This window comes from Limulus polyphemus, unplaced genomic scaffold (assembly GCF_000517525.1).
Source record: "Limulus polyphemus unplaced genomic scaffold, Limulus_polyphemus-2.1.2 Scaffold3895, whole genome shotgun sequence".
Lineage (NCBI taxonomy): Eukaryota > Metazoa > Arthropoda > Merostomata > Xiphosura > Limulidae > Limulus > Limulus polyphemus.
The window spans coordinates 47,731-65,115 of record NW_013669505.1 but is presented as its reverse complement, the minus strand read 5'-3'; the positions used below and the strand labels follow the sequence as shown (position 1 = coordinate 65,115).

General features: G+C 29.7%; 1 protein-coding gene across 1 annotated transcript in view; it reads right to left on the bottom strand.

Moving 5' to 3' along the window:
• Positions 1-352: 352 nt before the first annotated feature.
• Positions 353-17,385, bottom strand: part of LOC106470236 (ras GTPase-activating protein 3-like) — a 62,306-nt gene continuing 45,273 nt past the window's right edge. Inside the window, 8 exon segments of the mRNA XM_013930778.2 lie at positions 353-1,068; positions 1,761-1,947; positions 3,320-3,471; positions 5,181-5,341; positions 7,852-7,934; positions 9,073-9,179; positions 10,507-10,553; positions 10,555-10,584. Of these exon segments, the coding sequence (XP_013786232.1) occupies positions 993-1,068; positions 1,761-1,947; positions 3,320-3,471; positions 5,181-5,341; positions 7,852-7,934; positions 9,073-9,179; positions 10,507-10,553; positions 10,555-10,584 (843 nt within the window). The 3' untranslated portion in view covers positions 353-992.

Below are 17,385 nucleotides of genomic sequence, written 5' to 3'. Positions count from 1 at the left end.
ACAGGTTTAGTTTTAGGTTTTTATGTCAGCCTTTTCCTTGGACTCTTAAAAAAAAGGTTTAGTGCATGTATGGATAGCACCACCTGTTTAGTACAACAATCAACTTCTGGATCTCAATATTCAAAAAATAATGAAATATTGAACTGCTAACCAAACTTCAAGATAACCAACAACAAATTTTTCTCTTATATACATTAAAACATATTACAATTATATATCACACAAGCTTCAATGTAGAATAATCACTGGTATGGTTAAAGTTGCTTTCACAGGGAAGAAACAGAAATATACATGCAAAAAAAAAAGATAAAATAAAAATTTCACATTAATCTATACCATATTTCTTTACATAATAGCATCACACAATATATGACAAAAATTAAGCAATGCTTTAATCAAATATAGAAAACTAAATAAACGTGAACATTTGTCATTATTTTTTTTAACATTCAGTGATTTAAGAGAAATTTTGTGATTCTGAAAAACGTAAGCAATAAATCCTGGTACAGTGTTTTCTCACTATTAAAACCAATTAAATTATTGTGCTCAACAATTTTGGAGAACATTGGATTTTATCAGTTATATTAATCATAGTTTTCTTACATTTATTCTAAAACAACTTTAATTTCAATTATATCTATATTCCTAAGTAGACAACTAATTATTTTTACCTTTTAAAAATAAACACAAAAACACAGTTATTAACTATTAATATAACAGGCCATTGTCATTTAAATTCAAAAACAAAATAAAATAGCCAAAAACTTTCCTTTTATGAAAGGATACATTAAATGCTCAAATTAAAAGATATTATACAGCTTAAAAAGAAATTTATACAATGACTTATACACAAGAGTTTGGATGAATGAATGAATTCAAGATACTTGGCTCTGAAATGTGATATACGGAAAAAATTCACTGGCATAGGAAACATAAATCATGAGATCAATATTAATATTTTACATGAACAGTAAACCTACATATCTTCATCTTCACCGATGGTTATTTCCTGGGCAGCAATGCTGGGCCATCATAACCAGATAGTTATCGTCTCCAATTGGAGCTTGTCTAAACAAGTCAAGTAATTCAATGCATTTAAAAAGGTCATACTAAACATTTTATTCAAAGCTGGAATTCAATACAGATGTCTTAATAATTATGTATGATTTTACTGAAGTAAAGCTTTATTTCAAGCTAATTTTTTTGTAAAAATTGTAAGTCCTATCCCAAACAGTATATTTTATTTAAAGCTAGAATTCAATAGAGATGCCTTAACAACTATGTATGATTTTACTGAAGTAAAGCTTTATTTCAAGCTAATGTTTTGTAAAAAATCCTACTCCAATCAATTTAGAGTAATAAACAGTTATTGTTAACAAAGAATACTAAAAAAAAAATCTTAGTTTCAAAATTTTAACTTACAAAATTCATTTCAAATACGTTTATCTGAGAAAGTAAAAATGTCTGAAAGTTTTAAAAAAATGTTTCCCGAGTACAACTAGTATCAATATTGATACCAAAAGGAGATATATGATCGTAATTACATAAAGACTAAGCATTTAAATTACACTTAAATCTTACTTTATGAAGGTCTATAAAATCAAATGTACACAAATGAACTGTTTAATAGATTCCAGAGATGTGCAAGAGAACCAAAATCAATTATTCTATAAAGTAGTTTATCTCATTAACAAACTCTAATGTAACTATTCAACACATGTATTTTCAGCAATTTCAGAAATAAAATATATTTTTCTTACTCTGATCCATATTGTGTTTCACGATACATGTTACTCAGGTGCTGCTTATGGTCTTGTTCTAAAGTAATGACACAACTCTTCACAGCTTTCAGAGTTTTCCACAGAGACTGAATGTCTTCAATAACAAACCCTGGTGGGAGAGTCATACCCTGTTCTCCTGTGTAGACAGCCTGTTGCTCACAGGATTCTGTGAAGTGCAAATTATTTAATGTATAACCTGTTGTTAAGAATTTTATGAAGAGCAAAGTATTTAACTCTTATGTGTACAGGTGGGGGTCAAGGTGCACAAGCCATGACCTTTTACAAAGTGACATTCAATATAGTATGTAATTGATGTCAGATTCATCTTATCCTACATTGCTGATCTAGCAACATTTCATGGTAGAGGAGAGTAAATACTAGATATAATATACAGGGACTTGCAAAAAAAACAGTTATACATTTCGGAGGTTTCTAATATGCAAACTACATGACAGACAAAATATACTTATTCTTCACATGACTATCACCTTGCACACTGACATGACAGAGTCTGAGTCATGACTGACATCATCAATTCACAGACATATCTTGAGTACAAATAATTTTATAACATGTATGTCTTTTGTTTGTTTTTTACAACAGGCTTATACATTTTACTAAAAGCTTGACATATTTCATGAAGATAGTAAATCTGGACTTCTAGTCAGTATTTCTTCTCTAATATGGGTTTGAACCAATGTACTGAGCCCATACACATTGGGTTACTAGATAGCTTATTGTTTACATGATTCTATGAAGGATACAGTATTTAATACTTTTATTGTTTATATGATTCTATCATGAACAAAGAATTAAAGATACATCTTGTTCACAGAATTCTATGAAAAATAGAATATTTAATACAGTTTACAAAATGTGGGTCACACCCCATTGGACAAAAATAATCTCTTGCGGGAGGGGCATGAGTAATTGGGCTCTTGAAATATAGTACAATAATGCAAAATTAAGTGTGTTAATGTATTATTTATTAATGAAAATACTAATTAATTACTAGAACACATAAAGCATTTTATCCATGTGTATCCATGTATTGCATCTTGTCACTTAACTTTCTCTAACTCATTTAAAAAAAAGAGAGGCATGCAAAGAAACCATATTTATTAAAGGGGGGTATCGATGACAAAAGCTTGGGAAATGTGATTTACATGATTCTATCAAAAACAAGTAATTAAATATACATTCTGTTGTTCACACAAGTTTATGAAGAATACAGTATTTAATAGACAAAATCATAGCAGCATGCTTACTACTAGAAAGAAACTATATAAACTAGACAGTATATAAAAAGTTATTCAAATAAGCTTTCTAGAATATTCTTAGGACAAGTTACACATAAAGAAACATAAATATAAATCTTCTCCAACAGTCTTTAAAGCAACTATGTATATTTAGAAGGCTACTTTAACACCAAGATTGCCTTGCTCACTTAATCTCTCTATGGTAACTGCACAAAATGTTTATATGAAAACATGTAGTTTTTACAGTATATTTGATATAAACAATGCAAAACAACCAACCAATCAAATTTTCCAGAATATTCATGTGGTTGAAAAAAATTGTATGTATTCTTTCCACTTCTCTGTCTGAGTCGATGTGAACTCGGATGTTTGCCGAAACACTAGCAGTAACAGGATGACACCCTGGAGCACTTTCACTGGATGCCTTACAGCTGCAAATAGTCCAAAAAAAAAACTTTTTAAATGAAATAGCTCACATTGAAAACAATAAGTGCTGTTATAAAGAATTATTTTATTTTTATTTTTGCTGATTCAAATAGCTATGCATAATTTTGAAATATCCGTTTAGAGATGAGAACATGAATATACAGGTTTGTTCGTAGATTTCGCAGTTCACTCTTGTTACCTTCAACAGTTAATTTCTGAATGAGGAAGCTAGGAAAGTGTCTTCAAAAAATGTTTTTCTATTATTGAATGAAGTATGCTAAGCAAGTTTGATCTTTAAAGATTCTTTATGCTCTAGACTTGATTTATATTTTTGATGAAGTAGCCAGCATAAGTACAGTCAAATGTAAAAAACTAAAAATACTGTAATTCACACTTAACTGTTTAAATTAATTGTTTTTGCTCAGAAGAGGAACCAAAGCTTCTGTGTGTTCTATGTAATGGAGTCTGGCCAATGATGGCATAAAATTCAATAAATGTCAGTAATACTTACAAAAACAAACACCTTAAATTTTGCAGTTTTTCTAAAAATTTTAAAAACTTCAGTGACAAAAATAGCCATACACAAACATGCAGCTGGCAATCAAAAAACTAGAGTAATTATTAAAATACAGTCTCACTGCAAATTGTCAGAACCAGGAAACCTCACACAACTGTAGTCTTTTACTTCAGCAGCAAAATAAATGTTAAATTATGGTTAGCAAAAATGTTACTAACCAGTTTAACTACCTTCCACTATCAAAATTACACAGTAAGCCACGTTCCATTTTATGACAACCTAGGATACCAGTTTAACTACCTTCCACTATCAAAATTACACAGTAAGCCATGTTCCATTTTATAACAACCTATGATATTGAAAAACATTCATGTCTCTCAAACTGGGTTTAGAATGAACTCAAGTTTAAAGTCAAAATTCCAGAATAACACCTATTTGATTTAGGAATGCAAAGAAAAAGACACATTGTAAAAAAAAAAGTTTTACATATGAAACAAAAATAACAATAAATATTCAAATATTTTTATCTTTGAGTGCTGTGATTGTATTTATAACATACTTGTTTTGTCTGTTACATACACAGAGCATCCTTCTAAGTATTTATGCCCATTTACATTAAGGATATCATACACTAAAATTTTTTCAACAGAGAGTTCAGCAAAAGAATTGCAAGCTGACTTATCATACTTCAAGATTAATCTTAACCAACCTAGTGGATGCAAAAAAAAAACAAAAACTAGTAGCACAAAATATTTACAATCAATTTTGTTAGGTACAACATAACACTATAAAAACATCATTATCACGTGCCATTTCGAGAAGGGTAATAAAAAATAATGCAAATTTAAATTGGGATATCTACGTTCCTGAAACACTAAAGTAACAGATTTTTCAGCAGTAACAGAACTTTAAATGATAAAACCAAGATGGCAAAGTTCTACATATGATAAAATAATAAGTTACCATTAATATACATATGTCACTATATAAGCTACCACCTCATTACCATTATAGAAAAATTACATCATATATAAATTAAATTCCTCTTTATCAAATTAACTATTTCAAGCTATTATTAAAACCACTTGTTAAGTCTAACTGCAGAAAGATATGACAGCTTAAAAAATATTGGTAATGTTTTCTGCATAATATCTGGAATTTATTCTATTTTTTAAAAATACATAAAACAATTCCTACCAGAGCCAATGGCCATTGAGAAAAGCTGCAGGGTGGAACTCTCTTAGTCTGTTTTTGTTACTTTGACAAACTTTTGTCAATATATCAATCCATTCTTTCTCTTCAACACAGTTGCGGGCTTGAATGTACAAAGCTCTTTCAGGTTGGATTACTTGAAACATCTGAAGGAATTAATGAACAAGTTAGAAATTTATTACTTACTACAGTTACGAGCAAAGTAACTGTTTTTTAAACACATTACTGTTTCCAAAATTTAAACTATAAGTTGAATTATAATTTTAATTAAAAGGTAACAACTATCTTATTAGTTTACAAAATGTTGCTTTAGCAAAATTGAAAAATAAAATATTTAATTCCTATTTTTTCACAATTTTTGTTTCAAGGGGTAGAAACTACCAGTTCTAAGACAGCTAAGCTAAAAGTATATATATAACAAACAAAGGCATGAATAAAAAATACATTTGAAAAGAGCATTAAAAAATGCTAATATTTTCTTTACCTGAAAATGTATTTCTGATACTCACCTCCATGCACATATTATCTATTTTCCTTTTGACGTTGCGCTATTCTGCCTTAGAGCCTTGCATGTCACCAGCCTTGTGAAACTCCCACCTAAAATTCACGTGAAACATGTGAATTTGCGCTACTGCATTATGATGTAGTATCATGTGGCAAAACCATCCACCTATAGGAGTGTGACATACCTTCTTGCGCAAATGCTCCTTCTACATTCATGTGCAAATTCTTTGATGAGGCAAACAAGAAAAGTGCACTGAGAAGTGGGGAGGAAGGGTGGGAACATACACAGAGATAAGTATCTAACAGAAATACATTTTCAGGTAAGGAAAATGTTAACTTCCGATACAATGACTCATCTCCCATGTTGAGATGGTGGAGGGACCAGTGCAGAAATTACCTAGATGAGCTACTTTTCAAGAGTGCCAAAAGGAAGCCCATAGAGTACAACACCCTATGGCATGGGCTCCATAAGGGCATACCTGTTGAATCAAAGTATACATGGGAAGAAGTAATGAACTAGATGTAAATATTATATTTATGTGAACATGGAAAGGAGTAATGAACAATATCAAAACATTATCACTATTATCCTCTATGTGGACATGTTAAAGAGTAAGAACTAAAACTAAAGATGAGCATGGATGTGTACATGGCAATGAATAATTAACAAAGACTAAGCATTATCGTCCATGTCTACAAATGGAGAAGTAATGAACAAGAATTAAGTACTATCTTCTAGGTATATGTGTTAAAGAATAAGGAACTAGAATCAAACATTAATAGTTATGTATACATGGTAAGGTATTATCAATGAAAACTAAGCATCATCTACCAAGAGTACATGTGAAAAAGTAATGAAACAAGATGTAAACATTACCTTCAGCTTGGACATATTAAAGAGTAACAAACCAGAACAAAGTATCAACAATGATGTGTTACGACTGAAAGAGCAATGAACTGTAACTGAACATTAACGTCTATGTTTACATGGTAAGGAATAAGTGATTATTATTAACCATCAACATTTAAGTGCAAATGTGAAAGAGAGATGAAATATGAGTTAACATCATACACTAAGTGGTACATGTTATAGAGTAAGTAACTATGATTAAGCTTTATAGATTAAGTAGTACAAGTTAAGGAGTAACAAACTAGTACTGAATGATATACTGTATGTGGACATGTTAATTGGTAATAAACATTAACCTAAAAATTAAGTCTCATGAGTTACATATTAATGAAGAATACAATATATCTAAACAATAACTTCTACATGTTATCTGGTAAGGCAGGAAGGATGAGGCATAAAACAGTTGGAGTGAATTGAAACTAAGTAAATGCTGGGTGCGGCACTAACAGAGGAGAAGAAAGGAAACAACGAGTAGAAGGCATATGTAAGGCAGGAAAAACAAAAGACATTCAGTAGATAGAGAAGTACTGGGTGGAAAAGTTGCTCCATTTTATGCTCCTCAACTTCAAAACTTGTGAAAGGAAATGTGTGGTGGGGATGGAAGAGACGGTCCAGGCGGCAACATGGACTCCACCACACAGTGGACAATGTTATGTTACTCTTCTTACTGTATTTTCAAACTGAACAGCACCTTTCACAATACATGACAGCTGTCACTATCTCAACAGGCAGGCACTTATTAAATTGGTGGTAACTGTAAAGTGATATTTGTACTCACATTAGCAGAAAAACGAATTAATGTTAATCTTTGAATTCATATTGAAAGGTTGAAGATACAAAGTGAAGTTGTTGAAGTATTTATTACAAGATGTCTCAGCAAAAATATACACATCTAAGTGCAACTGTGCTGAGGAAAAGAATGAGGACTTTTGCATGCAAGTGTAAAAGAAGCATTTGCACAAGGAGGTGTGTTGCACTCCTATTGGTGGAGGGTTATGCTGCATGATATGTCATCACACAGTAGTGCAACTTCACGTGTTTTACATGAATTTTAGGTGGGAATTTCACAAGGTTGGTGGCATGCAAGTATCGAAGGCAGCCAACAAGTGACAGTTGTGGAGAAAAAAAAAGCCACACAACACAGTATTATGCAAAGATGGATAGCAGCTAGTGTTAAAACAAAAGAGCAGCATGGATATAAAATATGGGAAAAAGAGATATCATCAAATGGAATGAACTTACATTTTTCATTTTAAAAGATTCCTCCTGCAACTTCTCAACTGCTAATATATGGTCAATAGGTATATGACACAATGGAGGTTCACCTATAAAAAAAATATTAAGATAAATATACCTAAAATTTACTCAAAAAATCAAAAACAACAATCTCAGAAAATAACACAAAGAATTTGGTTAACCTAACAATTTTTGAAACCAACATAAATACTGATCACTTAAATGATTTAAAATGAGATTAAAAACCAGTTTGACAATTTTTAAAGGAAAGAGATAGTGCATATCAATGACTAGTTCTATCTATAACACTTTAAGTACACAAAATTTCAACCAAAATAACAAATATTAAAAAAAATATATAGAACACAATATGTGTATAAACTGAACCAAGCATTTGTAGATTAAACTACATTAAAGTTATATGCCAGAGTTAAGCAACAGCTGTATTAACTAGAAAAATAAAAGTACTGCAACATACATCTTAGTGAAATATTAAATGTGAAGATGATGCACTATGTTATTGAGAATAATATATTTGCTTTCAAATAAACATAATTTGTAAAACTTATAGGACAAAAGCAAATTATACAATAATTATTGAATTACCTATCACTAATATTATAACTTTAAAGTTCAAATACATTGTTTATGAAATATACGTACATGTTGAAATATAAATGAAATTTGTCCACCAAACATTTAATAACTACTAATAAAGTATTAATTTTACTTCATTACGGATAAAAAAATTCCTGATGTAACCCTTAATCGTAGAAGAATGTTTTGGAATTGAAATAAGTTTCAGGCATGACAAAATATAACACACAATCATCAGTTTATACCATATTTACAATCACAATAGCCAGTTTTTATACTCGTTCCAGAGTCAACACAGCCCATCTATAAACATATAAAGAAAACTACAAAATATCAAGGACTCTGAAAGATTGGATTTCTTTCAAATTTATTTTTGACTTGTTCTTTTTCATGTGTTAGTTTGCACTAAAGACACCCCTACCCCACCCCCGATTGTTTCAAATGTTTTCAGTACAAATGTAATGTAGTAGAAATGTAAATTTAGGTGAATATCTCATTTCTGCCTACATTTCCAAAAATTAATTTCAAGATATGTCATAATAAGATTCAGACCCTGTGGAGTCATCATAGGCAAAGTATTACTAATAATGAAAATTCTAAGCTGGAACTTAAATATAAACCAAATCTTACCTTTAGCTTTGGCATAGAACAGTTCAGTAGTAGTAAGACAGAAATATCTAATTTTGAAATTTTTTATACCAAATTTCTTTCTTCCCTGTGCTCTCTTTTTCATCATCCTAAAAAAAAAAAGATAAAAAAGGAATATTAACACTATTTTCTCACATAAAAACATGGCATTATGTTGGAGTTCACACTACCTATCAGTTATTCACTTTATCGCAACAAAAATATTACTTCTCTTATACAAATGAGCAAAGAAATGTACTCAATTAATAATTTCTCCTTGAAACAGTCATATTTCTCACCAAAGACCAGGGTTAGAGCCATAGGTGCAATTTATATCCAAAGACATATTTAGTATTTCAAAAATCAGAACTAAACAATAAAGTCAAGGGACAGAGAGTTAACCTAACAAGAATGATTTAAAATTTTAAAATAATGCTTTTGCTCAAAATACAACTAAAACTTCTGTTTTTAGTAAGAAGTAGCACATAAATCAAACTGAGTTAACAAACAAATGAGCAGTGCAGCTTTTTTCTGGTCTTTAATACCAAACTTAATTTTAAATTAATGAGTATAAACAATGAAAAACTCAAGCAATTTTGAAGAATTACGTCCCTAAAAGAAGCTCCCAATGCTTTAACAATGACTTTGTTGAATGATCCGTGGTCTTTTCTTACTACCAAATGAAACATTTAGACTATTCATGACTCATTGTTTGTCAAAATGCACACATACACAAATATCAAAATCTCTATTATAATAACATACCAATACCCTCAAATATATTCCTAATAACTAATGCCCTGGTGAGGTAAGTTACATTCCTCTGCAATATATAAAGTTGGACAGTGATAATTCTTCTTAGCATTGAAACATCTGTCCATGAAAAAATTAAACTCTCATGGACATAAAACCAATAAGAATACAATTATTTTGCATTCTACTTACCTCAATGTGGTCACTGGCAGCAAAAAGAAAAAATGATGGAAATTTCATAAAAATGCTTATAAACATTTTGTTTGTTACTAGTCTATATATAGTATTAAAAGTACATTATTTAATATACTCCATCACATTGCACTTTATGTAAATTAGTATTTTACTCTGAAAGTAAAAAAAACAACATAAGCTTCATTTACTGCAACCTTTGCAATCTTATGAAAGTTCTAAATAAATATTTTATTTATAATAAGTTAAAATATATTAAATACTCTCTGACCATTACAAATTTTATAGTTTTATTATGATTATTAGTATTACTTAAGTAAAAATGTTAAATTCATTTAGTGCTATTGGTAAAAAAATATTAGGAAATTTTAGAATGGAATGTTATTTTAGTGAATGATTTTTTAAGACAAATATCTTAGTTTAATACACTTTCTGAGAAATATGCACACAAGCTTTATTCTTTTAGTGTAACTTAAACGTATTACCACATACCCTTCTTTGAGGATAAGCGGTATCTCTCGTTTAAGTGGAGTGGGGGCAACCAGAAGACGATGATATCAACTCCAAAAACTGTTAATAAAGTACAATTAATTTTTTTTTAATTACAAGTGTAAAAAAATCACAAAACATATCAAATCTTAAAATGAATGACAAGGGACAAGGTTAAGAATGATGATTTTAACACAAAATCCTCTTTAGAACCTGCAAAACTTAACTTGTTGCAAAATTAATTTAAACAATGAAATCATACATACCTTAATGGACTGATTCTTGCTTTTAAGTATTTTAAAACAAAGGTCATATATTTATTGTGTTCTTATTAATAACTTTGAATCAAAGTAATTTAACTCTGTATATCAGGAAAAAAAAATGCTAATTTTTATATAATTGACTAAAAGTACATAATGTCATAAATCAACACGTACGCAAAACGGTTAGAATGCACTGATTTATCAGTTGGTAATTTGGCTATTAGCAGTATTTTCAGCCATAAACTCAATAATGTTTCATAGTTCAGTCATCTTTGTTTTTGTTGTTGGTGTTGTTGTATTACATGCAAAGATACTTGATACTAAGTGATAGACTAGAGGGAAGGCAACTGGTCAACATCACCCAGCCCAACTCGTGGGCTGAACAAATACTAGGATTTATCATCACATTATTACACTGCCATGATGGAATGAGCAATCATTTTGGTATAGGATTCAAACCCATGATCCACAGGTTTTAAGTCAAGCACCCTAATCACCAGACTGGTTTATGTCAGCTTAAGAGATTTAGATCAGTCTTAAATTTATAAACTAAACTAGCATTACAAAATATAAGTGTAAAAATTAATAATAACAACTAATATTATTTCCAAACTTTAATACTGTGTGAACTAAATTTGTGTTTTAAGCACTAACAAACCAGAAAGATTCTACACAACACATTATATTACTTTTGTCTGATTTACTTCAATATTTTAACATACAGGTTTCATTTTGGTTTCAACATGACATTGTTCTCACATACAATTTTGTTTGAAAGCCTGATGAAAAATTACTCTTTCATTGTTTGGTTTCTTATTTTCTAAATTTTTTATCTTTTAATATCAATTAAAAACTTGTTTAAGTCTTTAAAGTTTAATTTTAAATTCATAATTTAGTTACATCGTATCTAGCAAAATAGATAGTTTTAGTGTAATGACTTATCAATAACCAATGAACATATGTTGTTTAAGGCTAATAAATTAAGTCTAAGCCTCATGTCACCTTCATAAAGTCTATAGCATTTTAATTTTGAAGGTAAACCAGTCAATGACCATTCCAAAGTATCTGAAAATTTACTATATTAAAAGCTTTAATGTGAAGAACTCCAGTGATAGTCTTTGTTGATCATATCACATTATATAATGACTGAATATTTAGTGACAGTTATGTAAATCTATTTAATGCTGTGGTGTGATTTTCTTAAACAAATATGCATTACAAGTAAATAACACATTATTACTTCGCCTTATATTTGTTTTGATAATTTCTTAAGCATAAACTACAATTTTGTCAACATTTTTTAAGCCATGTCTGGTGTAAACTCATTGAAAATTGAAGGAATACACATCCTGAAAAAATAACTTGGAACAATGTGCTCAACTATTCTCTTTGAGTAGTATTGTTCATCTCTTGTTGTCTCGTAAACAACACACAACTTGTGAAATTTATTAATAACATGTCACTTAAGTATTACAAAATCTTAGGGATAGCAAAGTTTTCCACTGACCAATTGAAAAAACAACAATATACTTTTCTTTCAATATTTTAAACCCATACCATTTCTCTGTTCTTTCTAATTTAAGAAATATATAAAATCATAATATAGGTAAGCATAGTCTTGAAGAATTGTGACAGTTTAAGTATTCTGCTAGTTTCTGTCCAGAGATTTAAGTGATGTACAAAATATTCAAAACTCAGTAATTCAGTGTGCTAGAACAGTTAACTGTCAAGCAGAGATGAGAATTTGAATGGTCTTTGTTTCAGCTATTATACGTTAAAAAAAAAAGTGCTATCAGAATTAAAAATATCAAAGGACTGTATGCCAATCCAATACTTCTATCCAGACCATGTTTGAGTAATTACTGCTTAATGTGTTAACTTTTTAATCAATAAAACAAAACTGAGTTTAATATATAAAAACCAGTTAATAAAAAAACATTTTCAAATATTAAATAATTTCAATGTAATTTTCTAGACTTATAATTTATGACAAAATAATATGAAAACTAACAAAACAATCAAATTTATTTGTAGACAAAATTATTACATTTGCATACCCTTTATTTTTAACATACAAATCTAAGACTAACTTTTTTCCTCTGCCTGGATCTACACTTACTAACAAGTGTTTTAAAAAGTTGGTACTGTAGGATGTAAATTTTTTTAAACCAAAAAGCTTGAACTTTTAAAGATATCATTAGTGTAGTATTGCTGAATATTCATAAACATAAACACCACATCATCATGTTGACAACATTAATTTATTTAACATAAACATTAATATATATAAATGAAACAATAAAAAAATATTTTAATAACTCTTTATTACTGTTAATCTAAAAGAAAGAAATAAAAGCACACATGCATAACAGTCAAAATTTTGGTTTAATACCTTCCAGGATACTCTTCAGTTTCTAAAATAAGGCTATCTCTAATAAGACAAACTTAATAACATAAAACTTACCACCTTTTTTTGACCTTAAAGTTTTATATGTGTTTTAAACTCCTTCTGTGTGTTAAAACTATGTAACATGTAATGTGATTTTAAATTTATTAATTATTTTTGATAAAATAATCTCTCATTCTTTTCACAATACCAAAATGGAAATATTTGGAAAAATATTTATTGTAAAGTATATGTCTCCATAATACACTTATTAATGTGCTTGTTAACAGGTAAAAGGTTATTATTTGCAATTTTACGTGAAATGTATGTATATTTATTCTTAAATGTAAGTTTCCTGTTTATACAACATAGACCTGCTTACAACAGTGGTTCCCAAACTTTAATATCCTATGAACCCCTTTCATAAAAATGACAACTATCATGAACCCCCTCCAAAACACAAATATTTTCCAGGGATTTCCTCCCTTACCTGAGTATAAATTATAAGAACAGTGATCTTGGAAATATAAAATTTGTTTTTCATATGACACTTTTATTATTTATCATTGCATTATTAATCTTATTACATTATGAAAACAGCAACACTATTCGAATATTTTACTTTTGCAACTTAACACTTTGATTAAGCCTAAACATTTTTCTTCTCCATAATTTTACAAACGGCATAAAATATCCCCCTCACCTTCCATTTTTCAAGAGAAGTCTTGAAGTTATAATCTACTCAGTGTGATGTATGCACTTACCTTGATCTGCATAGCTCTTGGAAGTCTGGAACCACTGATGAAATATAAAGACTCAGGACAGGTTCGGCATTGAGTCTGCTTCTGTATTTGGTTTTCAAATGTGCATACGAGAAAAATGCTTTCTCCCATAATTATGATGTTGAAAATCATAACAAAACTGCAGTAGCCATTCCTGTCAGCAGAGGATACTCATTTCTTAAAGTCAGCCAAAAGTTGATTAATGACAGACTTCTGAAACTCCTTTTCAGGTCATAATCACAGGAGATCTTAATCAATTTCTCTTTTTCCTCCATGCTCAATATCTGTGATGAGAAAGTGGTATCATGAAACGGGTTGCAAATCCAATCATTACACCTGATGTAGCTGGAAAGTATTCCTTGAATATTGTGTAAAGTCCTTTTAGATGTGCAGATATGTTGGTTTTAGTGCACTAATTCAACTGAAGTTCTTTTTCTGTCTGGAAGTCATGAAGAGCACTGAAACACTCAGCTTGGTTGTTTTCCAAACACTTTTCCCAGAACTGCAACTTCTTATGTGGTATACTTCCCTTTCATTAATGTGGCCACATTGGTGCAGGTGCCTAGGCAACGAGACCAATCCATTTCAGTTTCTTGAAAACGTGCATCAGTCAGATTGAATATATCTTCTCCAGTTGTACATTCTTTCAACGGATGGCAAAACAACAAGTCTTCTTTAACAATACCTTTATCCACATAATGTACAAATATGAGCAAGATAGATAGATTAGCAATATCAGTTGATTCATTCAACTGTATAGCATAATATGAACTATTTTTCACTCTCTGTACAATTGTGGTCTCTAAATTACTTGACATGTCTTAATTCTCAACAACAATGTATTATTGGACAAATCATGTCAATCTTTTTCGCAGCCTTTTCTCCAAACCTGCACTGACAAATGACTTAGACAAATGAAGCTCTTTGCTATGATATGGGTTTCTGAAGCTTTTGTTACTTGGTACAATGCTTCAAGTGCATTTTCCTTTTCAGTACATGCTTTGGATATAAAACTGGTAAAGTCACTTTTCCTCTTGACTAATGTTCTCTTGAAAAAATCAACAGGCTTGTTGACTTTCGTGGGGTGCCTCATTTCTAAGTGGTGCCAAAGTAGAGAAGGTTTGAGGCTGCAGTTTGCTAGAATATCACCACAAATTACACACCGTGAGTTTGGACACTCTTGATCACTAATGCACGTAAAGCCATATTTTATATGATCGTCATCATATTTTCTTTTCCTAACAAGTGACTTTCCTGGACCATTTTGACCATTTAACTTAGCATTTTTACAATATTTTCGACCTGACGAAACACTAGCTGATTTCAACTGTTCATTTTCTCGTGTCTTTACACTTCCCATTTTCATCCACTTGTCCATAATTGTGTGTAAAAAAGTTCAAGTAAAAATAACAAACTGAGAAAACTAACAAGTGAACATACATGTAAATGAAAATGTTCACTCATGTCTCATTGGAGTAAAACAGCAAACCACTGGGAGTGACCAAGTACTGACTAACTGAATGACTGTACTGCTGCTACATTGACCATGGCTCCAGTCCTTAAAGCACCAAAATAATTGTCTGTTGTGCCAGTTTTGATTTTATTGGGATTGCATTTTCATAATTACATTTAATTAATTATTTATTTATACACATGTCCAATTAATTGTGTCTGCAATGTCCGCCAATTCCTTCATACTTTGTGAAAAAAAAGCGCTAATTGTCGTTTTCCCAGAAATTTGGTGATCAAACACTTTTGCTTCTGCCATTACAGAATTTTATCCAAGAACCACCTGAAACATCTTGCGAACATGAAAAAGTGTTGCAATCACAGTTCAAGAAACACCGACTTACAACTAAATCTAGATTTTATAAAAAAATATTACTAGGCTTGTAATTTATGAGAAAATAATATGAAATCTAACAAAACATTCAAATATGTTTGTACACAAAATTAGTAAGTTTGCATACACTTTATTTTTAACATACAGTTTCTAACATAAGACTTTCTCTAACCTCTAATAAGACCTACTTAATAATGCAAAATTTACCTTCAAACATAAACACATTCTAAAATAATGTTCACTATTAACTGATGTTTAAAAATGTTGATACTGAAGCATGTAAATTTTTTCAAACCAAAAAGCTTGAACTTTCAATGATCATATCATTAAAAAACTAAGTAGGTCTTGTTAGAGAGGGCCTTATTTTAGAAACAGAAGAGTATCCTGGAAGATACGAAACTGATATTTATGCTTTTATATGTGTGTGGTTTTTATTTATTTCTATTAAATTAACAGTAATAAAGTTTTTTCAATATTTTTAAAGAACTTTAAAGATAATGAGATATTATTTACATTATTGACATGAGATTTAAGTAAATTTATTCTTAAACGTACATTTTCTATTTTTCCAACATACATTTGCTTATAACAAATACAAGTTAATGTTAGAGAGAACCTTATTTTAGAAACTGAAAAGTATCCTGGAAAATACAAAACCAGAATTTATTCTTTCATGTATATGTGGTTTTATTCCATGTTTATTAATGTTAATTTAAAAGAAATAAATAAAATCACACATACATAAAAGCATAAATACTGGCTTTGTATCTTCCAGGATACTCTTCAGTTTCTAAAGTAAGGCTCTATCTAACAAGACTTAGTTAACATCATATTGTTATATTTGTGGGAAAGATTATACTACATACACTAAACATATTACAGGCCTTACTGGGGAGAAAATATTTCCATAAATTCTAGACTTAGTTGTACTCGATGTATGCAAATATATGTTGAAGAAACAGAAAACTGACATTTAAGAATAAATATACATAAATCTCATGTCAAAAGTACAAATAATAGCCCATTACCTGTTAAGACACACCTTGATAAGTGTATTATAGAAAAATATCATACTTTTTCTCCACATTTTCCATTTTGGCACACTTGTGAAAAGAATTGATTATTTTATGAAAATTATTTTATCAATAAATTTAAAACCATATTAAATGTTACATAGTTTACCTTACAGAGGGAGTTTAAAACATATATAAAACTTTAAGGTAATAAAAAATGTGGAAAGTTTTCATTGTTAAGTAGGTTTGGTTACAGAGATCCTTATTTTAGAAATTGAAGACTATCCTGGAAAAATGCAAACCCAGTATCTATAATTTTATGAAGGTGTAATTTTATTTCTTTTAAATTAACAGTAATAAAGTTTTCAAAATATTTTTATATTGTTTCATTTTAATTAATCACTTTCCGGAGCAAAATATATTTGATTCCTTGTATGTATGTATGTATGTATGTATGTATGTATGTATGTATGTATGTATGTGTGTGTGTGTGTGTATATATATATATATATATATATATATATATATATATATATAGTACGTCGTACGTACCCGTTACCCCGTACCCGTACGAACGTAAGTAAGTTAAGTTAGT